Source organism: Ruditapes philippinarum, unplaced genomic scaffold (genome assembly GCF_026571515.1).
Source record: "Ruditapes philippinarum isolate M1 unplaced genomic scaffold, ASM2657151v2 ctg85_1_1_1_1, whole genome shotgun sequence".
Classification (NCBI taxonomy): Eukaryota; Metazoa; Mollusca; class Bivalvia; order Venerida; family Veneridae; genus Ruditapes; species Ruditapes philippinarum.
The window spans coordinates 167,163-192,051 of NW_026856555.1; the positions used below are offsets into that span (position 1 = coordinate 167,163).

Consider the following 24,889-nt stretch of genomic DNA (forward strand, 5'->3'; position numbering starts at 1 on the left):
ACGTATTATTAATTAAGATGGTTGACAAATAGTTTGACTGTAAATACTCGTGTCCTTACAGCTATACATGAAATTAAACCAGATAAGAAATGTAGACACTGTTAGATTATTGTTTCAAACAGATGGTTTCTACTCCACGTTTACTCCACTCAATGACCTTGTAAACTTAATAATATGCTAGCTACATTCAACCATAGGCTCTTGGTTTCGAGACGAAGACCATTTTAACTAATTACTAGCTGCCAAATCTATCGCAATGTAACGATCTATATTTGTTTGGGTCGCAAGACTAAACAAATAATGGTAGCGAAATTTCAGATCCTGCAAATCCGATCCTCGAAGCGGTTACTTCCCTTTATAAGTACACTAACGCCGAAAAATTAAGGGGAGATCACTGCGTAAAGATTGTCAAATGAGAGGCGCATTAATTTTCAAGCATTCTCGGGAAAGAAAAAAAAGTTCCCGATTGGTCGAAGATTTCTAATATTGTGTAATTCTTTACAGATATACTTGCTTATATTAAGCTTCATGATTATTTACATCAGTGTTAAACAACAGGTTTACCGTGAACAAAATATCTCGAAATTTATAAGGTTTAGAATAATGTGGTTTTCTTCAGGCAGTTATCATATAACTTCCCCGTGGTCGAGGGGTTACATGCTCGATAAGAAAGCAGTTATAACACTGGAAACAGCATTGAGGGCACTATACAAAAACAAATTGGTTCATAATCTCACAACCTTCACCTTTCTAACATTCTGAGACCCAAACAATTTCAGATTAAATTTTGATTTAATATTAAGTTTGTTTTTATAATCCCCGCCGTTTTTTCACTTGTTACTTATTTTTAACACCCGTGTTTTTTTCTCAGGTACTCGTAACACGTGAAAAGCGGAAGGTATTAAAAAAGAATATTACGTTAATTTCGGATAAATTTGGAAGATACTGCTTAGGGTCTTCGTCCCGAAACCAATTGACTTTACATAATGTTACTGAACCAACACTATAAAACCTGGTCACACTGCACGGATGAACAGGCTCTATAGTATTGGCAAGAGAATATTTCCTGTCGGTTCCAGCAGAATCAAGATTAAAGTATTATCTCTGCAGCTAACGTCTGATATGCCTGTACAAGGGAAGCGTCATCGTGAAGCAAAAGTCGATTATTTCTATCCCTACAAACTATTTCGCTGGCGGAAAAAAGAAATACGGTTATATAAAAAACAAGACACATTTTGTTGACGTGTAAGTCTGATATAAAATGGAGGTCAGTTTATGACAGTTGTCTTATCAGTGACGTACTGTTAAAACTCCAGGGTTTCAAAAGTCCTTCTACTTGAACAGGGATAAGACTTTGTAAATTAACACTTGTTTTCAAGTTTTCATTTTAGTGGTCCTATTGCTTGACAAAAATCGGAGTCTGTAATAGAATCGATGCTTTATATGTTACAAATATTTGAGGTCCTTTTATTAGGGAAAAGGAGCAACGTGTGTTGTAGATTCATACATGTAGAAATACTCTTTGTAGACAATCATTATTACAGTGATATATACTGCTTGAACAATGATATAATGTATGAACAATAAAATAATGTATGAACAATGATATACTGTATGAACAACGATATACTAGTATTGTATGAACAATGATATACTGTATGAACAACGATATACTGTATGAACAATGATATTCTGTATGAACATTGATATACTAATGTTACAACGATATTCTGTATGAACAATGATATACTAATGTTACAATGAAAGGCTGTATGAGCAATGATATACTAACGTTACAATGATATACTGTATGAAAAATGATATACTAACGTTACAATGATATACTGTAGGAACAATGATATACTAGTACTGCATGAAAAATAATATACTAGTGTTATAATGACATTCTGTATGAACAATGATAAACTGTTTGAATAACGATATAATGTATGAACAAACATAATAATGTATGTACAATGAGAGACTAGTGTTACAATGATATACTGAATGAACAGTGATATACTGTATGAACAATAATTAATTGTATGAACAATGAGAGACTAGTGTTACAATGATAAACTGTATGAACAATGATATAATATATGAACAATGGTATACTGAGTGAACAATGATATACTTACTGTATGAACAATGATAAACATGTGTTACAATGAAATAATAATATATGAACAATGTTATTCTATATGAACAATGATATACTTTATAAACAATGATATACTGTATAAGCAACGATATACTGTATAAACAACGATATACTGTATGGACAATGATAAACTTAATGAATGTTTGCCCGTATTTGCTAGTTTTTCCTTATGATGTATTAAGAAAAACACATAGGTTCAGTTTTTATTCAAATATTATGCCATGTTTGACTCAAAATATTTCCATATTTATAAGATGTGCGAGGTTCTTTTTTGTACAAAATAGTAACTCTTCTATAGAAATTGATACATAAATATAGAAATAGCATCAACAATTAAAACTCGAAATTACTCGAATGTATATAGGCATAACATTTTGGATCATCCCTCGCAACTGCAAAATGGAATTTTACCTAACGATAATTCGATAATTGACTGCATATCTAGGACTTCTACATAACGATTCTACACTTCATATAGAGATTTCTATATAACGATAACGGTATTTGAATGTATATTTCTACATAACGGTACTTTACTGCATATATAGGACTTCTACATAATGGTACTTGACTGTATATTTCTACATAACGGTACTTTATTGCATATATAGGACTTATACATAATGGTACTTGACTGTATATTTCTACATAACGGTACTTTATTGCATATATAGGACTTCTACATAATGGTACTTGATTGTATATTTCTACATAACGGTACTTTATTGCATATATAGGACTTCTACATAATGATACTTGATTGCATGTAGGAATTCTACATACAGATGATTAACTGCATATATGATTCTACATAACGATACAGGATTTGTACATAACAGTACTTGATTGTGTTTAATTTGAACGAATTAAAATATAGTTTTTGAAAAGTTTATGTTTATGTTAAAAATATATATATGTTTAAATGCACCCTATGCCTCAGAGATCTATGTCTATTAAAATCTTTAAAAATTTCACACATGTATTAAATAATGTTAAGAGCATAATAAATTAGTAATGAATGTGCAGAAATGTGTAGTAAAGGTAGCAAAATGTATACAAAGTAGTACTTTGACTTCCATACAAAATACTTATTCACTATAATTATACCAATTGCCAGCAGAGCAAAAGAAGCCTTATAAACACTTTTTCAATCGAGACGCCATTGTTAACGAGGTTGTACGTCTAGATCGTCATTACGACACGTGTTACAAATGAGAAGTGTGTAGGCTATAGAACCATGTGAAAAAGTCTTGTAAAGGATCATAGGCGAGCTGAAAAGCAGCAAAGTGATGCAAATTATGAAATACCTTGATCCAAGTGAAACCGAATAACAAAAAGCGCATGGATTACAACGAAGGATATATGCACTTAAAGGGCCTAACTATGTGTGGTATGTGAACGGCTATGACATATTAAAACCGTTCGGATACTGTATTCATGGATGCATCTACGGCTATAGTCGCAGTCACGTGGCTTGAAGTAGCATTTAGTTATAACGATACCGCTGTTGTCGTGAAATTCTATCTAGACAGCTTGAAACAGATAATAATTGTCCGCAGATTATGGAACTGAAAATTCTGAACTGAACTAAAATAAGCCCCTAGGGTGGAGCTTATTAAATGCCAGAGGTTTAAAGTTGAACAAGTTTGGTAGATGTTCACTATGTCATCTCTCATACAAATATCAAAGCTGTAGGTCATGAAGTTTTGAAGAGGAATTGGAAAAAGTGTACGAGGTTTGCTTTATGTAATACATCAAAGTTCTTTGCCTTTCAGGTTTGGAGATGGAGATTTTTTTTTTAAGTTTTCACTGTATATCTCAACATAAAACTATGTGTAGGGTATGGACATTTTAACACAGGACTTCGTGATTTAAACAAATACGGGTAAATATCTACTAAGATATGCCTTATGCAAAAGAATATTAAAGTTCTTGGTCTTGGGGTTCTGGAAAAGAAGACCGGTGCTATGACAAACATCATTCCACAAACAGTCTGGCTGAAATTGAACAGATTCCTTTTGAGAAGATATTTAAAGTTAACTATATATTATTTAGTACAGGCGGACGGTCACATACATTCGCACAAGTCAAATGCTGTATGCCAATGCATAATTGTTTATAATGCACAGCTGTATCGTGATAGTGAAGACATGGTTTTCAGAAGTTTAAACAACATTTATGCAGATAAAATAATGGTAATTTAATTAGTAGAGAGGAACAATGTTAGCAATATTGACATATTGTCATCCAAGGATCATTCCTGTAAAGTGTTATACAATTTGGCCTAGTGGTTTAGGAAATTCTTTTGCATAAAATGTTTACAGAAGACGTATAACCTACGATGGACATCAGGCGAGCCTAAAAACTCACCATCAGTTTTTCATGATCAAGTCAACTAAAAAGCAAAAAAAGCAACTTGAAACTTAAGTTATTATATTCTGGTATCTTCACGTATACTACAATATAACTGTAACTTCTATATTTTTATTTTACATTTTATACATTAATAGACATACGCTTACTCAAATAAAATCATTCATAATATCTGAAATAACACAACTGGATGGCCCTGGTAACCTGTAGTGCACTTGCCCGAACTTTTTTCTGTTAAGTCTTTTAATGATGCTGATCAAGGAAAATGGTCCATTGGAACTGGTAAGGCGGACTAAGTGGTTAAATCATGGTGTTGAGGAGTGTCTGAGAGTTCAAGTCATGTGTGTGCGAGACGACTGTCTGTAGCTGAGAAATGAAGTCAATGGATTAAGGTGCACGTGGGTTCCTGTGACTTAAACAAAGTGTCGGATAGAACTTGAGAGGTGTTATCATAAATATTCAATTTCTCTGTTTCATCTGGCATCATTTGGTCTGTTAAACTGCATTTTTATCTTATACATTTTTCTAAAGTTTATTTTTCTCGAAGTATTTTGGCTCATCTGGCATGCAGCTTTTAAATAATTACAATGAAGTCTAACCTGAACCACTTTGTAGATTAGGAACGGTTGCCTTTAAAACTTTAACCTGCAAAACTAAACGTATTTCTTACACTTTTTTAAAGGCAATTAAAGAAGGACTACTTTTGTTTACGTCAAGTATCTAACATATTAACATTTATGTGTTACATGCTAACTTAAATATAGATTTTGCTTTCTCTGTTTTTGTTATGGGAGCATCAATAAACCATGAATCATGAATTTACATTGATGACTATCTTCTACAATGAATAAATCTGACATTATTAATTATGATGGTTGCCAAAAAATGGTTGACTGTGAATACTCATGTCCTTATATAAATATACATGAAAAGTAAACCAGATAAGAAATTTAGATACAGTTTGTTTATTGTTTCAAACAGATGGTTTCTACTCCACGTTATCTCCACTCAATGACCTTGTAAACTTAATAATATTGTCATGCTATGAAAAATTAGCTATTTTCTTTTTATATTTTACATTATGTATATTAAATAAGTGATGTGAAATATTTGTATTGAATTTCATTTTAAATTTTATTTTGTATTTTCTGATTTCAAAATTAAGCATAAATTTATAAATGATAAAACTAGATTATACCCTTTTTCTTTGTTAAATCTCAAGTACATTTAGGTGGTCAATTGGAATGTCTCAAACAGGTGACATGTTGTTACAGAGAAGCCAATGTGCTAAAAACCTTTTACACTAGACAAAGAATTGTAAAATGCTTGTTATATTAACATCTGTGATAAACTTTATTCTTTTAAAAACATAGACAATTAAATTTACTAATAGTGATTAGAAAATATGTAAGTTATTTCTCAAGTATTTTCAGACTTAAGCCAGATCTTGTAGTTCCGCCTCTCTAGAAATAATGTTTAATTATTGGTCAACTAAGTTAAACCAATGGACAGTGAGAGAACCCCTTAAAAGATCCCTTTTCCAGCTGGCAGTATCATTCTGCCTGATTAAACTGTATGTGTTAAAAAATTAAATAAAAGCTGGAAAAGTGGATTAAACTTTCTTATATTTTTATATCTAGGTAAGTTGTATTTTATTCTATGTACATTTTGTAAATGTTTGATGTTAAACAACTAAAATTTAGTTAAGAACACTAAGCTGTTCTTATTTTGAATACTTGAAAATATAATTATGTTAATAACTTTGTTAAAAACTTCAGGTAACAAGATGTTACTTAATATTTGAATATCATCTATTTGTTCAAGTAAATGAATGTAAAACTTACTTTCATTAATATGTAAGAATTTAATATTCTGTTTATATTAGATTATTCTGCCTGATTAAAATATATGTGTTAACAAATTAAATAAAAGCTGGAAAAGTGGATTAAACTTTCTTATATTTTTATATCTAGATATTCCCCATTGTGAAAGATTCTGCCCCAATAAGCGAAGGCAGAACACGTAAACGAAAGCAGAACACGTGGTGGAGAATCCGGGTAGCGGAAAGATTCCACCTCTCACATTATCCAAGCGAGAAAAGGAATGGTACTGACTTCTAGACCGTCAAACTACAATTTACGGTCAGTGCCAGACCAAATCCAGCAGCCAAGCGAAAATCTACAGGCAATTGAAGAAAACGTAGGCCAGCTACAAACTGAACAAATTGAAGACCAACAACAACAAATTTTTCATTCATCAACAATGGCTGGAGTGTTTAAGCTGGACCAATTTTATGGCAATGGACACCAAGACATTGTATCATATTTAAAAAGGTTTGACCAATTTTGTTAAAGTACTGGGCAGAAAGATGAAAAAGCCATGGCCACACTCGCATGGCATCATGACGGTTATTCTAGGATATGGTTGGATAATCTACAGATACCACAAACAAATCTGGACAATTTATAGGCATAATTAATTGATAGACAAATACAAAAATCAGTTCAGATAATTTCAAACATAAGTTAACTGGATAAACTAGGAAAAGACAGACAAAATATAAGAATTTTGATACAGCATAAACATTTAAAAAAAAAAATATTTGTACACATTATGATTTTAATGAACTATTATAACATACAAATGTGTAGTGAAAGTAAAGTAACTGAAATATATATGCTATTAAGAAATAGCAAAATAAAAATGATTTATAGATACACGTTTAATTAATTTAGTTTGTTGTTATAAACTCACAGATACTTTTTGTCATAATATAATATTCTATGCATTGTGCATTAATTTATTATAAGGCAGGTAGACATTGTTGCTTATAATTGCTTAAATATTTTAATAAGATCACTAAGTATTATATTGCTTTATTTTGGCATTGTCCTAACTTATTGATATATGCCAAACAGACATTTAATGTAAGAAAGTCAAATTTTAAGGTTCAGGTTTGATTATTATAAATGATGAGTGTATGATCTTGTATGTGAGTATATGAATGTTGTTCTGTCCTCTTAAACTATTCTTCTCTATCATTCCTGTTTCCTGATCAAAGTGCTAGATTGCAAAACTGAGACGTCAATTTTTGCAACAATGACTGACTTGCATCCATGTTGTTTTGTTAAAGTGAAACGGGCAAGCATGATGCTTATGTTGATACTTATGGCACTCTGTTCTACTATGGTATCTGGAAATCTGTCTGCTGAGTTGCAACGACTAAATTATAATGTAGTCATTTTAAATTGTGTGCAAATTTTACTAAGTTCTTACATTAATAACAACTCTAAATTGTATCCTTGGTGATTTTCAGATTAAATAATATTTTTACTTTTATTTTCAACATGGTCAACTCCTTATACCTTTGTCAAACCATTTGCCTGATATGAACTAAAGATACAGCACCTAAATATTCTGCAAAATAGAAAAGTTTTATTGTATATTTTGTTTGAAGAGTTTTATTGTAATACTGATTTATAAAGTCTGTATGATACATGTACATATATATTTTTCACTAACTTTGTATTACATGATGTTGATAACAGGGAAAAAGATATTACTTATTTCCAATATGGAATTATTTTGGTTTTAATCTTTATATCTTATATTACAACATTATTGTATACGTTATTAGTATGTTTCACAATTTTGGTGTTTTTGCAAGCATGTCTATATTTGTATATTTTTCCGTTACTTACCTAGAACTCTCACTGTCCCACAAACAAACTTTTACACTTTATAGGAATAAAGTAATTTCAGGGGGGAGGTCGTGTCATGCTATGAAAAATTAGCTATTTTCTTTTTATATTTTACATTATGTATATTAAATAAGTGATGTGAAATATTTGTATTGAATTTCATTTTAAATTTTATTTTGTATTTTCTGATTTCAAAATTAAGCATAAATTTATAAATGATAAAACTAGATTATACCCTTTTTCTTTGTTAAATCTCAAGTACATTTAGGTGGTCAATTGGAATGTCTCAAACAGGTGACATGTTGTTACAGAGAAGCCAATGTGCTAAAAACCTTTTACACTAGACAAAGAATTGTAAAATGCTTGTTATATTAACATCTGTGATAAACTTTATTCTTTTAAAAACATAGACAATTAAATTTACTAATAGTGATTAGAAAATATGTAAGTTATTTCTCAAGTATTTTCAGACTTAAGCCAGATCTTGTAGTTCCGCCTCTCTAGAAATAATGTTTAATTATTGGTCAACTAAGTTAAACCAATGGACAGTGAGAGAACCCCTTAAAAGATCCCTTTTCCAGCTGGCAGTATCATTCTGCCTGATTAAACTGTATGTGTTAAAAAATTAAATAAAAGCTGGAAAAGTGGATTAAACTTTCTTATATTTTTATATCTAGGTAAGTTGTATTTTTATTCTATGTACATGTTGTAAATGTTTGATGTTAAACAACTAAAATTTAGTTAAGAACACTAAGCTGTTCTTATTTTGAATACTTGAAAATATAATTATGTTAATAACTTTGTTAAAAACTTCAGGTAACAAGATGTTACTTAATATTTGAATATTATCTATTTGTTCAAGTAAATGAATGTAAAACTTACTTTCATTAATATGTTAGAATTTAATATTCTGTTTATATTAGATCATTCTGCCTGATTAAACTGTATGTGTTAAAAAATTAAATAAAAGCTGGAAAAGTGGATTAAACTTTCTTATATTTTTATATCTAGATATTCCCCATTGTGAAAGATTCTGCCCCAATAAGCGAAAGTAGAACACGTATAAACGAAGGCAGAACAATATGCTAGCTACATTTAACCATAGACACTTGGTTTTAAGTCGGAGACTCTCTTCACCAATCAGTAGCTGCCAAATTTACCGATTTTTAACTCATAATACCTGCCATTTTTCACTTGTTACGAATTTCCTAATACCCGCCGTTTTTCACTTGTTACTTATTTCATAATACCCGTTTTTTCACTTCTTTTTCTTTTCTTCCACAGGTACTCGTAGCAAGTGAAAAGCCTTAGGTATTAAAAACGAATGTTACGTTAAATTCGGATAAATTTGGTGCTGTTTTTAAGCCTGGTCATACTACGCGGGTGAACAGGCTGTATAGTGTTGGCAAGGGCTTATTTACCCTCGGTTCCAGCAGAATCTACTAAAGTAGATTAAAATCTCACAGCTGCAGCTGTTTGATATGCCTGTCGAGAGAAGCGTCATCGTGAAGTAAGAGTCGATTATTTCTATCCCTACAAACTATTTCGCTGGACGAAATAAGAAATACAGTTATATAGAACACTAGAGACATTTTAAACATTTTGGTGATGTGTTTGTCAGATATAAATGCAACAATCTGTCCATGTCGGCTGTCTTATCAGTAACCAACTTTTAAAAGAGGAGACAGGCCATAATATATAGAAAAGGAAATGGGAGCAAATTGAGGTTCTTCTATTGGAAAAAACATTTTCTTTTTTTAATATTTTCATTTTTGAGGATTTGAAAAAAATGGTTTTTCGTGTTTTAAAATATTTGGAAATAGGATCATAGTTTGTTTTGGAAATATAATTTTATTTGAGATAAAGTTATTGCAGTTAATATTGGAAAAACATTATGTTTTCATTGAAGGTCACTCTTTTAGGTTAGTAATGCACACACACAAAAAAATTTTAAAGCCTGAATTCCAGAATAAACAGATACTCTTTTCTTCTTTAGAAAAGGCAAACATGAGTATAAACATGAGTTTTATAAATAAAAGTAACACTTTTAGGGAGAGCTAGATGCTTATAACTCATTAAAAGTATATTGTTTAGCGCTGAATGTTGAATTATTTGTGATAAAAGCATAGTAGTATTTTGACTTCCATACAAAAAAACTAAATTACTATAACTATACTTATTGCAAAAAAGGAACAAAAGCAAAATATATTGGGCTGAGTAAACGTGTAGAAACAGGGTACCAAAAAATAAATAGCTTTTGAGAAATATAAGTATGGCTTTTATTTGTGTCCATTTGTTTGTTGAGATTAAATCTTTGATTGTGTTTAACTTTGTAGCCAACGAAAGAAAAGTAACATGCCAGTATTATTCTGATATAATATATGTGAATAATGAGTGGTTAAATATGTATATTTTGATCTTTATATCGTATATCTACGTATTCAATAATCGACATTTTTATCTAGGGAATACTCGTAAAGATATCACAATAACATCTAAGAAAATATGTTAATTTTAATTTTCTCAGGATCAATGTTTAAGACAAAAGTGATAATATACCTACAGTTGAGTTCACACTAAAGGTTACACAAAGTGCACTAGGAGTGCACTAGATGTGCACTACTAGTGCACTACAAAGTGCACTACTAGTGCACTTCATAAGTGCACTTTGTAGTGCACCAGACCTATTATATGTATTAAGCAGTTACCTTTTATTTCACTGAATAGCAATTTGACTTTTACAAAAAAGATAGAAAATATAGATATCTGTTTAATAGTTTTTCAATAAAAATTTGAAATTGTGATTATTGGATTTTGTAAAATATGGCGTAAAATATAAGAACAATAAATTTCAAAGTCATTAATTTTACTGATTTTGTACTTTAAAATTAATTGTTAGAATAAGTAATTTAAATATAAATAATTATAACTTTAATGTTGATAAGTGCATAAATAAACAAACTTAATTGATATTTAATATGATTCTATTTTATTATAATCTGGTAATGAAATATGAAACATTGAAATGCTAATCAAACAAAATTAATTGGGGGGGAGGGGGAATTATACCGTAGTATTAGTTATTTTTGATCTGAACTTATGGTTGTTTTAGTTAAAGGTAATGATTTTAAGCATTAATAGCCTTTAATACATTAAAGAATTAATATGTTTATAATTTGCCTAAATTTTGTCAATTTTATTTCATTTATAATCTCTCTTACCTTAATTCTCAAACTGAGATTTACTTAAGATTAATATAAATGATATATATTATTCTGAAAATAAATATTTATATATAATGGTGGTATGTATTGATATGTGTGGATTAAGTATTGATATGTACCTGTGGGATACTAGTATACTTAAACTGACATGGATATTAACAAAAAGATTAGAAAATCTGTCAATTCCATTTTTTGAGACGACATTGTTATTTACCCTGAGGGGCTCTCTTATCAGCAGGGTACTATATCAAAACACCAATACACAGCATGACTTTTGACACTTTAATCTCCTGTAACTGTTTTCTGCTCATGTATGATATTAAATTAAAAAAAAAAAAAAACAAAACAAAAAACAGATGCATTGAAAAGGAAGTTGCAAAAATAATCATGTATTTAAATAATATTTTCTTTAAAATATATTATCTTCTAAGTGCGTGAAAACTGACAAGGCAAATTTGTCAAATCTATAATAGAAAAAAAATTTTAATGCAGAATTGCAAAAAATGTGAAAAAATATTGATACAAAGTCTTTGTAGAATAGTTAACACTGATATTGGTTTTAAACCAGTTTTTTATAATAAGATTAGAAAATTCCACTTCAAAGACAATAAATGACAATAATATCTAACGTGCGTTTATGACATTAAGATTATTTTTTACATTTGATTATACAAAAAGTATAGTCATTTATCGAGGACTTACATGTATTTTGGGGGAAAAAAAGGAAATTTTCAATAAATATTGCATACATTTGCATTTTTGTTATTTACCCTGAGACCCTCTTATCAGCAGGAGACCAGTGTAATGCATAAAAAAAATACCAATACACAGCATGACTCGAGACTTTCCTCTTGTATAAAAACATTCCCTTTATACATTACATTTTTAATGTAGAAATCTTTAATAAAGTTATCAATTTTATTTATTTTATGGAAAAAATTTAATTATGTATATCTTTAAAAAGTATGCAAGCATTTTATGGTTGAAAAACATAATATCACAGTGTATAAAATGTTTTAAAATCAATGAATTAATATTCTCTTTCAATCTTGAACATGAGGAATTGCCTCTTAAGTTATATATTATCACGGATTTATATTGATATTATATAGTAATATATCCGTGATATTATTATGCAGAATGGCAAGAAATGTGGATAAATGGATACATATAGAAAATTCCGCTTTAGAGACAATAATATCAGAGACATAGATAACATCTATCTATGTCTCTGATAATATCTATTATGCATTTATGCCTTTATGTTTTTTTTTGTATATTTGATTATACAAAAATTATGGTCATTTACTGAGTGCCAATGCCTGATGAATCCCAGGCTTATGTCTGACATGCATTTTGAGAAAACCAGGGAATTGGAAAATTTGTTATAAAAATACTTAAATTAAAGGATGCTTTTCATAACAAGTTTAAAATGGGGGATCAGAAGTATTTTTCCTAGTTGTCTATTTTGTACAAACAACACACGTGAGCTCACGACCTTCTACATAGGGCGGACATTTCAATGAGCCACATACGCCTTCTACTAAATAAAACAGGCGACCATTATTGTTGGCATGCCCACCCATGACAACTTCCGGTCTTGAATCGAGGCAGATGTATTCTGATGCAGAAGCATGCCCATCTGCTTCAGACACAAGATATCCATTGTATTCTTTGGTCCATCCTGGATAACAATCAAGACGACCTGGTAACATCATCATGATCGGTCTAGTTGACTGGCAAACCGCGCATGGAGCGTCCTCTTCATAGATATGTTCCCCGCCAAAAAAAGCAGATCCTTGATCCGAAAAAGTGTCTCCAAACTGATATTCCACACCGTATATTTTGCTACCAGAGGTTACCGAGTCATCATAATGAGCCCATTGCGGGTCTGTCGGTAAACAGAGGTGATTTGTAGCGCCGCCTGATTTGCCGTAATAGAATCCTGCTGAGAAACCTACAAAATGTCAACATGTATATGAATCGTATGAAAATATTACATGTTGCTTCAGAAAACATATTTATGTACGCCCGACCTACTTTGACTCTTTACTGATAGGTAAGGCACCATGTATTAGCTAATTTTCAGATACATGTATAATGATATGTATAACAAAATACTTTGAAATCCATTTTTTTCCAGCGAATTGTAGTAAAGGGTATGTGAATCAAATTATAGTAATTATTTAATAGTTACTTTTTTATTATCTTATAAACTAAAACGTTTTACCTGAATAGACGAGATGTGTGCCATTTGCAGGACATGATGTTCTGCCCCATCTGACATAAAGGCTGTGTCCTCCTGTTCCTACAATAATAATTAATACTTGATGTAGGACACCACAATATTCAAGTATTGTACAGTCATTCAGACACTGTTTTCAGTGGCACTTTGGATCAGTTTATGTTCCCTTTAAAAGGAACTCCACTGAGGTCCAAAAGCCTAAAATCATAAAATTTGAATTTCTTACATAGGTCAACTGGCCTGTTCAAACAAAATGATATTTAAAGGATAATTTAGAAATAAACTCAGAAATAAATTGAAATCGTATTTTTCTGCGATTCTTAATTCGATTTGAGCGAAAAGCATTGAAATGCTCTTCAATTTTTGGTCATTTTTAGAATCAAAATAATAAATCTGGAAAAACAGAGAGAGAGCGAATAATCTGAAATTTGTATTAGTGTAGTGGAATATTAATCTTGAAAAATTATTTTCCGTTCCATCATGTAAACACAGAATTCAGTTGAGTCCCTTTAAGAGCGTATACCTCAGCCAATTAAAGTACAAATCAATGTATACATATGTGGCTTAATTGAATTTGCCATTCCCGGGACTTTAAAACTTAGCCATGCTATGTGTCAAAGACGATAATTATTAATAAACCTTGTCATAATATGACAATATGATATGATCTTGTTTACCTGTGTAACTTTGCAGTGTTGCGACAGTGGACTTCAAAGTTGTTATTTCAGACTTCATTGCATTAACCTAATTTCATAAAAGAATAACATTTTTTCAACAATGGATAATCAGGTTTTGTAGACAACATGCCAATTATTAAGAGAGTTATTAAAAAGAGTATTAGTAAATTTTGTGAGTAGCTGGCAACCATCTGATCTGTAGTCGGGCAGTGTAACTTGTCGAATCGGGCGATTCCAGTGCGATTCCAAGACGGTACAGGTCACTTTAGTTGTGATTGATCATGAAATCCTTTCTACGGTCATTCGTATTTTACAGAATTATATCAGTTCCTTGCGAAAGTGAATCCAACTAGAAATGATAAACCGTCTGGATGAACTATGCTCTGGCTTACTGCTGCAATCCGGAGGGTTATCTACCAACACCATCACCACCACCACCACTTGCTGACCACTCATCCGTTCACATTCAAATTAACTGATTTCTGATTTTCTTTCCGCCTAACAGAACGGCATCAATACGTCAAATGCAGTGAACGTTAATATGATGGCCAATTGTAGATTAGGTGAAATGATGCTTTAATAGCCAGATGCGAAGACGACAATAAGCCAACACGTTGTTTTTATGGATATGAATATGGTACATTAGCCATTACAGAAATTCAAAAATTATGGGCCAATGATTAAAAGAACTAGTTTTAAATACAAAGCAAAAGTTGCGCAAACAAATCTGCAAAAATGTGAGTTATCTTAAAATTAAATAATGATTTTCTCTAACAAAAAATCTTACCTCTGCAGCTAATGTCTGATATGCCTGTACAAGAGAAGCGTCATCGTGAAGTAAAAGTCGATTATTTCTATCCCTACAAAATATTTCGCTGGCCGAAATAAGAAAAAAAGATATATAAAAAACAAAACACATTTTGTTGACGTGTAAGTCTGATATAAAATGAAAGTCAGCTTATATGACAGTTGTCTTATCAGTGACGTACTGTTAAAACTTATGGGTTTAAAAAGTCCTTCTAATAGAAAAAAGTCAGAGTAGTAAAGTTTGTAAATTGACTTTTGTTTTCATTGAAAAATGATCGGAGTCTGTAATGGAATCGGTGCTTTTTATGTTACAAATATTCAAAATATTTTTATTGTGAAAGAGGAGCAACGTTTGTTGTAAAAATGCTTTTATTCATACATGTAATACTTGGTACTATGTTTAACTTTGCAGACAATTATGATAGGGTTATATATGTTAAAATGATATACTGTATAAACAATGATATACTGTATGAACAATGATATACTGTATGAACAACGAAATACTGTATAAACAACGATATACTGTATAAAAAATTATATACTGTATAAAAAATGATATACTATATGAACAATGATATACTGTATGAACAATGATATACTGTATAAAAATTATATACTGTATAAACAATGATATACTGTATGAACAATGATATACTTTATGAACATTGATATACCTTATAAACAACGATATACTGTATAAAAAAATTATATACTGTATAATATATTATATGAACAATGATATACTGTATGAACAATGATATACTGTATAAAAATGATATACTGTATAAAAATGATATACAATGTACTATAATTTATGAACAATGATATACTGCATGAACAATGATATACTGTATAAACAATGATATACTGTATAAACAATGATATACTGTATAAACAATGATATACTGTATGAACAATGATATACTGTATAAACAATGATATACTGTATGAACAATGATATACTGTATAAACAATGATATACTGTATAAACAACGATATACTGTATGAAAAATGATATACTGTATGAACAATGATATACTGTATAAACAATGATATACTGTTTAAACAATTATATACTGTATAAACAGCGATATACTACAAGAAAAATGATAAACTGTATAAACAATGATGTACTGCATGAACAATAATTTATTGATTAAACTATGATATGCTAAATAAACAACGATATACTACATGAAAAATGATATACTGTATAAACAATGATATACTGTATTAACAAAAATATACTTCATGAACAGTGATATACTGTATAAATAATGATATAATATATAAATTATGATATACTGAATAAGCAACGATATACTGCATGAACAATTATATATTGTATAAACAACGACATACTGTATTTAAACAATGATATACTGCATGAACAATGATATATTGTATAAACAATGATATACTATATAAACAACGATATACTGTATGAACAATGATATACTGTATGAACAATGATATACTGCATGAACAATGATATATTGTATGAACAATGATATACTGCATCAACAATGATGTACTGTATGAACAATGATATACTGTATAAACAACGAAATACTTCATGAAAATTATATACTGTATTAACAATGATATACTGTATAGACAATGATATACTGCATGAACAATGATATACTGTATGAACAATGATGTACTGTATGAACAATGATATACTGTATAGACAATGATATACTGCATCAACAATGGTAAACAGTATGCACAATTATATACTGTATGAACAATGATATATTAAATAAACAATGATATACTGAATAAACAACGATATAATGTATGGACAACGATAAACTGTATCAATATTTGCCCGTATTCGTTATTTTTTCTTTTTAACATACAAAGAAGAAACACATTTGTCCATTTTTCTTTTTAATTTTATGCTATATTTTAATCAAAATATTTCCATATTATATGATGTGCGAGGTTCTTTTATACAAAATGGTAACTCTTCTACAGAAATTGATTCAATTAATATAGAAATAGCATCAACAATTAAAGCCTGTATATAGGCATAATACACAACGGTACTAAAAGTCCTCGTATTTTTTTATCATCCCTCTAAACTGCTGCATAAAGGAATTTTACCTAACGATAATTGACTGCATATCCAGGACTACTTGAATGCATACATGGGAATTTGACGATACTAGACTTCATATAAAGAATTCTACATAACGGTACTTGACTGCTTATATAGGACTTCTACATATCGATACTTGACTGCATATAGGAATTCTACATAACGATATTTAATTGTATTTAATTCTACATAACAGTACTTGACTGTATTTAATTCTACATAACGATACTTGACTTATTCATTTCTACATAACGGTACTTGGCTGCATTTAGGAATTCTACATAACGATACTTGATTGTATTTAATTCTACATAACGATACTTGACTGTATTTAATTCTACATAACAGTACTTGACTGCATATATAGGACTTTTACATAACGATACTTGACTGTATATTTCTACATAACGGTACTTTACTGCATATATGCATTCTACATAACTTTACTTGACTGCATATAGGAATTCTACATACAGATATTTGACCGCAAATAAGATTCTACATAACGATACAGGATTTGTACATAACGGTACTTAATTGTATTTAATTCCTCATAACGAATTCAAATGATAGTTTTGAAACGTTTATGCTAGTGTAAAGAATATATGTTTAAAGGAACACTATGATTCAGAAAGCCATATCTATCTAAATCTTTAAAAATGTCAAACATGTGTTAAATAATGTTTTGAAAATGGAATTAGAGCCTGATAGATTTTTATTAACTTAAAAAATTAGTAATGAATGTTCAGAAATGTGTAGTAAAGGTAGCAAAATGTAAACAAACATTTGTAGTACTTTGACTTCCATACAAAATATTTATTCACTATAATTAAACCAATTGCCAACAGAGCAAAAGGAGCAAAGATAGTTAATATATGTTGCAAATGTTTTTTCGAAACGGTAACAAGGTATCAAAAATAAAGCGTTTTTTTGGGGGGAAAATAATAGCATTTCAGAGGCATAATGGGTCTTTAACAGGTACTTCTGATATCGGATATACATGTATATGCACTTACAGTTTTCTCTCATTGAAACATGTGTCAAAATTACATGGTTCTTATTTGCCGCAAATGAAGTCGGTAAAGGTGATCCCTTGACAATAGCCTGATCTATTTATGTGCAAAGAACAATGGCAAATCTATATTCAATGTTCATAACAAAATCATATAGAGCTCAATTATTCTAAAGTTACAGGTTCGTTCCACTTTATAACACATGCCTTTTAAACAAAAGAAGCATTGATATAAGTACGCATTAAGTTTCTTTGATAATTCTCCCTTTAAAAATTAAATACCCTTAGTAGAAGAATTGTGCCGTAATACAGTGAAATGAAATAGGCGAAATATAGATACTTGTATATTTGTAAGAATGGGGAAAAAAGAGGTTTCGGCGAATTCTCAGCCGACGAATGGAAAAAATGTTCCGGCGTTAAACACGGCCTACGATCTGGAGTTTCTGTGTACAACATGCGAGCGTGATGGTGTACAGAATGAGGCCAGCAACTACTGTATGGAATGTGAGGCGAACCTCTGTCTAATGTGTGTTGGTCAACATAAGAAGTTTCCGACGATGCGAGGTCATAAAATTCTAGGAAAGTCCGCTCGTCGGCATATCAATAAAGACGTGGAAGAGGAAGAGAATCTGTTGGAATGTCATAACCATCCTGGAAAAATGGTGGACATGTACTGTCGAGAACACGACGAAGTGTCCTGTGGTGGTTGTATGGCCGTGTACCACAAGTAAGTCAAACAAAATATTATCCAATCCATGCGCGAGGTTGTGTGCAAGTTAATTTGTTATTACAGTACTTGATTTCGATACAGGAAAATAAATTTTTCATCCTCGTTATGAACCCTTCAAATTATTATTTACGATTGCCGCATTTTCACAAGAATGGTTTTATACGCAAAATTGTTATTTAGAAAAATTACATTACACTTGTTATTTAAAAATCTAATTGTAAAGAGTATGGTTAAACTGAAAACTCATTATTAAGTCAGTATTTCTCGAACAGTATAATTATTTTGTAAACAAGGTTAAGATTTTTGTGCTTGTTCTGTTTCATCTAGGACTTGCTCTGACGTCACTTTCATATCAGAAGCTTCGAAGAATATTCTGAAAGGCAAAGATTATAAAGATAACAAAGTAAATGTCAAAAAGATGAAGAAAGATTTCGAACAACTCAAGACAGTTGTTGAGAACAGTCTCGTTAATTTAGCACAGCAGAATGATCGCGTGTTGGCAACAATGAAAGACATTCGTTTGCGGGTCAATGAACTTCTTGACGAAATGGAACGCAAAACTATCCTTCAGATGAGAGAGATATACACCAGGAATTCTGTACAGATTAACGAAGATATTCTCCGATGCGAGGCTGTCTTGAAATCAATGCGTCAATTAGAACGGGAGCTGGACAAACCGTTAAGCCCGACTAACATGGAGCCAGATATTTTCATATACACGCACCGTGCCAAGCGTAAACTCATTGACGGAAAGCAATATTTCGCCGCCATAAAGAGGGGTACGCTAGGAGAAAGAATAAAGTTTGTTGTCGAGCCAAGCATCGAAGAATGGCTATACAACATGCGAAATGGCCTGCTTGGTCATTTTATCTTCAAGTATCGCCTGAATGAGATTCACATTGGTGTTGAAGACGACAAGGAAACATGTGTTATTAATGGCGCATCTGTCGTAGCAGACGAACGAATTCTCATGACCGACTGGGGGAACAAGAAACTCAAATTGCTTGATAAATTTTTCTCCGTCGTGGATAATATCCAACTCCCATCGGCACCGAATGACGTTTGCCACATTTCAACCAATGAGGCAATGGTCAGCCTTCCAGACGAGAAATCATTACTTGTTGTAAAAGTAGATCCAAAACTCACACTTGGAAAGAAATTAGATATTGGAGTAGAAGGAAGAGGTATGGAGTATTGGGCCGGCGAATTATTTATCATCTGCGGAGGGTTAGAACATGAGGTCAAAGGACACTTGCGTATATATACAACACAAGGAAAACTCATTCGCGCCATCGAACACGACCATCTACAAGACGGAATCTTCTCAATACCTATGCGCATCGCTATTTCCAACGATGGCAGCAAGATTTATGTAACGGATGGAGAGAAAGGCCTCATCACACTGAAAAAATCAGGGGAAGTAACACCGCCATTTTCAGACCCGGAAATGAAATGGCCATGGGGGATTTGCGTGGACAATAACGACCAGCTATTTATCTGCGGTAGCAGTTCTAATAACGTTGTGCAGGTGCGAGAAAACGCTAAGATAGGCGTGGCATTAAGAGCTGAGGACGGGCTCAAAGACCCTATGTCAATATGCTTTTTCCCGGTTGGTTCCCGACTTATTGTCACCACAAATAAGTCGAACTTTATAAAAGTGTTCACACCAATGTAAACTACACTGCCGAGTAGAACAGCAAATGTGAAAAGTCAATTGATAATTGGGTGAAACTGAAAAAATAAAATCGTCTTGTAAATTGAATGTACATTTGAACATTAATTTATATTTAATTAGTTTCTATCTATATACATGTTATATCACTATATGAATGCTTTCTTGTTGTTGTTTTTTTTAAAGAAAATGGAAATAAATTATTTATTTTTCTACAATCTTTTTTTTTTTCTACGTTACGCAAGTTGTTTTGTACACTGGTATTTTGCGAGGTTCCGTTTATTATTTCTTATATCCCCTCTATTGTAATTCCCGTTTTACACCACTATAAAAGCATGACTATTACTTTAAACATATTTTCTTTTAATTAATACACTTGACTGTGTTGAAAGTTTTAACTTTTTTTACAACACTCGAGTCCGACTCCTGTGACCAGACCAGGTCTTGGTGTCATATGCAAAAATATGGTCGTGACTTAAATAAGGCTCGAAACCAAATCTCTGGGGTTAAGAGGCAGTTACCTGAACCTCCAGAGCACCGCTGATGGGTACAGTCTTTAAAATCAGGGCATAAATACCGCTTGAGTTGGTAATGTAACCAGTGAGAAGATCTGAAGTTAAGCCAGTCTACACATGGGTATAACATTGGACAACAAAAGTACATGTTTGTGATAATACATGTATAACACATGCCTCAAACCATAATATTTGTTTTTTTTAAAATACATTTTTTTCTGAACTGACTTTGTTAGATATGTTGCTCAACGTACATTTAACGGATCCACATGTACTATGCGTGAATTAATATCTTAAAATGAAATTGATATCTCTTAAATGGATTAAAACAATTAGGTTAAAAATCAAACGGTTCAACGGTTATGTATTTATAAAAATCGAGAAGAGTATCAGTTCTGTAACTGAATATCTATATTTAAGTGAAAGCTTGACTTATCTTTAAAGTGTTAGGTGTATGTATTGAAACTATTAATAAAGTTTAACAAAAATAAATCTATAACAATTTTTTAAACAATATGTCGCTTATTTCAACTTTTACACAGCTATTGGGTTACATATTTTAGTAATACCTGTAGTCAGAAAGCAATTAAGACAGGACAATTAAACTTAATATCTTAATTTTTTTTGGAGCTGAGTTTTTTTCGTAAAGAACAGAGAAAAATGAGTCGTATTCGGTCAGCTGCAAGTGGAAGGTCGAATACTACTGTTGCAAGTTCCAGGACAGGACGAACAAACAAAACAGTTGGGACAAGAGGTTCGAAGACCACAGCAAAAACAGAACTCGAATACCCGTGCAACCCGTGCATGCGAGAGAGCAATAATGTAGAAGCTACAAATTACTGCGACGACTGTGGTGAAAATTTATGTGCTGATTGCGTAAAGCAACATGTCAAGTTCCAGTCCATGATAGACCATAAGATCCTCGGCAAAGATGATAGGCGGCGAAAAGACGATGATGGAGCTAAACCGAGGAATAACCCACTAGAATGTTCTGAACATCCTGGAAAGAGAGTGGATATGTTTTGCGCAGACCATAACGAGGTATGGTGTGGGGCCTGCATCGCAATCAATCACAGGTACCTTTCTTGTAACATTATTTGACCAGCAAACGTTATATAAATTATCTTCTATGTGTCGTAAAGTTATTATAAAACATCATCTTTATTTTCGTCTATTTACATTTTTAGATACTTAATCACATGTAGATATTTTTTACAATTCTTTTAATGTTTCTTATTGTCATAGCAATCTAATCTGTGCTTTATATTTTTTTAAAAAGGACCTGCCTCAATGTTGTACTGATTGAATCTGCTTCAAAAGGTGCTGCTAAGAAGGATGAAAGTAAAGAAGCGAAGAATAATGCCCGAGAAATGAAGAAAAAGCTCGTGTCATTAAAAAGGCAAACAGAGAAAGATATTACTAAAATTGATCGACAACAGAACACGTTGACAAACAGAATAAGGGAAAACAGAAAAAGAATTGACAAAATTCTAGACAACTTGGAAAATGCAACAATATCTGAGTTGGAAAATGCGTGTAGCCGCGGGAGAGACCAAATGCAAGAGTACTCCCAAATGTATAGTGAAATGATATCTAGCCTTGACTCAATCGCCGAAATACTAACTCCCCAAAAAGGTTCAAAAGGAGGCGTTGAAAGGGACACTGAAGTTTTCGTTGGAACAAAACGAGCTCAAGAAAGGATCATGAAAGGCGAAAGAATTTTGAATTTTGTTCAACATACCTACGTTGCAGAACCAATCATGTATGTGGCAGATGAAAGAATTTATGACTGGTTAAAAAGTTTACAGGTACTAGGTACGTTTTCTTATCAACAGGAAATATATACAGGGCAATATTTAGAAAGGCATGATGTTAGTGTAGCAGACGAATATAAAAAGTGTGACATGTTCGGATCTACGTTTCTTAAAGATGGAAGGTTCATTCTAACTGACTGGGATAATAAAAAGGTAAAACTCCTTGATAAATCGTTCACCTTAATAGACCAGATCGTTCTATTAAGTAATCCAGATGATGTTTGCTCTATCAACCCAGAGGAAGCAGCTGTCACTTTGACCATGGAAAAAACTATTCAGTTTATCAGTCTTGTTCCTAAAATGAAACTTTCGAGAATGATCTACACGGATGAACCATGTCGCGGTATAACATACCATGACGGTACCATTTATGTCGTCTGCGGCGGGTTCAAAGATGAAGGTTGTGGGAAAATTGCTGTGTATACTGTTTTGGGTGAACATGTTAAAACGATTGAAAAGAATAATACTGGACAAAACATTTTCGCTTGTCCAATAGCTATTCAGGTAGTTTCAAACGGAAAATTAATCTATGTAACTGACGGAAACCGCGGAATAGTGACATTGACGTCAAATAATGACGTTGTGTCTGTCATTTCTTACAAAGAATTTGCTTGGCCGTGTGGATTATGCATAGACAGAAATGACAATGCCCTGATATGCAACGGAAAGGGAAGTAATATCATACAAATATATGGACTAAACAGGGTCGCCACTATACTTTCAAATAAAGATGGTGTAAAGCGACCTCACTCAATTTCTTTCGACCCAAACAGCATGAGGATTGTCTTGACATCTCAGAAGTCAAAATTTATCACAGTTTTTCAATTAACAAAAACTTCTTTAAAGGACGTAGCCGAAGGAACTGAAGTAAAGTTTAAAGTTGTTGAAAAACAGCCGAAGTCTAATGCAAGTAATAAAATTATAAATGTTCAGCCTGTTGTCAATATGAACACATCTGAAAACGAAGATGTTGTTGAACATAACGATAATGCAAACAAGCTAACTTTGCCGGATATCAAAGAATCTGCTCTTGAAAAGTCCACAAACAGTGTGACCAGACGAAATAGTGCGTTGTCTAGGAGACGTAGCAGGGATATTTCAGCAAAAGAATCAGCAAGTACAACTACTGAAAAAACTAACAACACTTTACCCAAAGGGAGCCTAGCAGGTTCTAGAAATAAATCAGCATCCCGTGAGAGTCTTAACGAGAGAACAACGCAAAGATCTTCATCACGTGCAGCAAATCCGAAAAGACTAGATTCTGCAACCATCACTAGTCGCCAGTCTGCCAGATCAGACAAAAGGGAAACGAGGATCATGAACAACACTCCAAGAAGTAGTGTAACAAGAAAAAACTCTATAGCTTAGACTATTATTGGCCCATGTCTACAATAAACGAATTGGTTAACAAGAAATTGTCGAAAGTGCGTTTGATCCGACATTGTGATATTGATCTGAAGATAGAAATATGCAATTGTCATAATAATCATTGTCTCGTCACGCTCGAGAATATTGCATCACCGTTTCATGATCCTTAAATATTTGAGTCACGGCAAATATTTAATAATCGCTTGACTCCTATGACAAAAACTTAACAAGATTCATATTAATTACAATCATGCGGTTTAGACGAGTCTGTCCATCAAGAAGGATGCAGCCACATATATTGGGAACTTCACATTGACAACTTTGACCATGTTTAGTCTCATTGGCCCCCGCGCCTCAATATAGTAAACATCACAAAAATCGGCTTGTGTATATATTAAGTATCATTCAGTGAATTACTGAATTCAAAATTAATAGTCACCCTTCAGCAGATTATAAACTTCAGGGACATAAATGGTG

At 31.9% G+C, this 24,889-nt stretch overlaps 3 protein-coding genes across 3 annotated transcripts; 2 read left to right on the forward strand and 1 right to left on the reverse strand.

The window, feature by feature from the left end:
* Positions 1-12,586: 12,586 nt before the first annotated feature.
* LOC132746967 (short-chain collagen C4-like) lies at positions 12,587-15,346 on the reverse strand. Its single transcript, XM_060736259.1, has 4 exons — positions 15,172-15,346; positions 14,385-14,451; positions 13,693-13,770; positions 12,587-13,419 (listed from the first exon to the last, which is right to left on the reverse strand). Exons 1-4 carry the CDS (start codon positions 15,301-15,303, stop codon positions 12,926-12,928), a joined length of 771 nt encoding a protein of 256 aa, XP_060592242.1. The 5' UTR covers positions 15,304-15,346; the 3' UTR covers positions 12,587-12,925.
* Positions 15,347-18,576: 3,230 nt separating this feature from the next.
* On the forward strand, positions 18,577-20,924 carry LOC132746968 (uncharacterized). Its single transcript, XM_060736260.1, has 2 exons — positions 18,577-19,040; positions 19,371-20,924. Exons 1-2 carry the CDS (start codon positions 18,670-18,672, stop codon positions 20,716-20,718), a joined length of 1,719 nt encoding a protein of 572 aa, XP_060592243.1. The 5' UTR covers positions 18,577-18,669; the 3' UTR covers positions 20,719-20,924.
* Positions 20,925-21,651: 727 nt separating this feature from the next.
* Positions 21,652-24,874, forward strand: LOC132746969 (uncharacterized). The gene is made up of 2 exons (XM_060736261.1): positions 21,652-22,306; positions 22,510-24,874. The coding sequence occupies exons 1-2, from the start codon at positions 21,891-21,893 to the stop codon at positions 24,410-24,412; spliced, it is 2,319 nt and encodes a 772-aa protein (XP_060592244.1). The 5' UTR covers positions 21,652-21,890; the 3' UTR covers positions 24,413-24,874.
* The last annotated feature ends 15 nt before the right edge of the window (positions 24,875-24,889 follow it).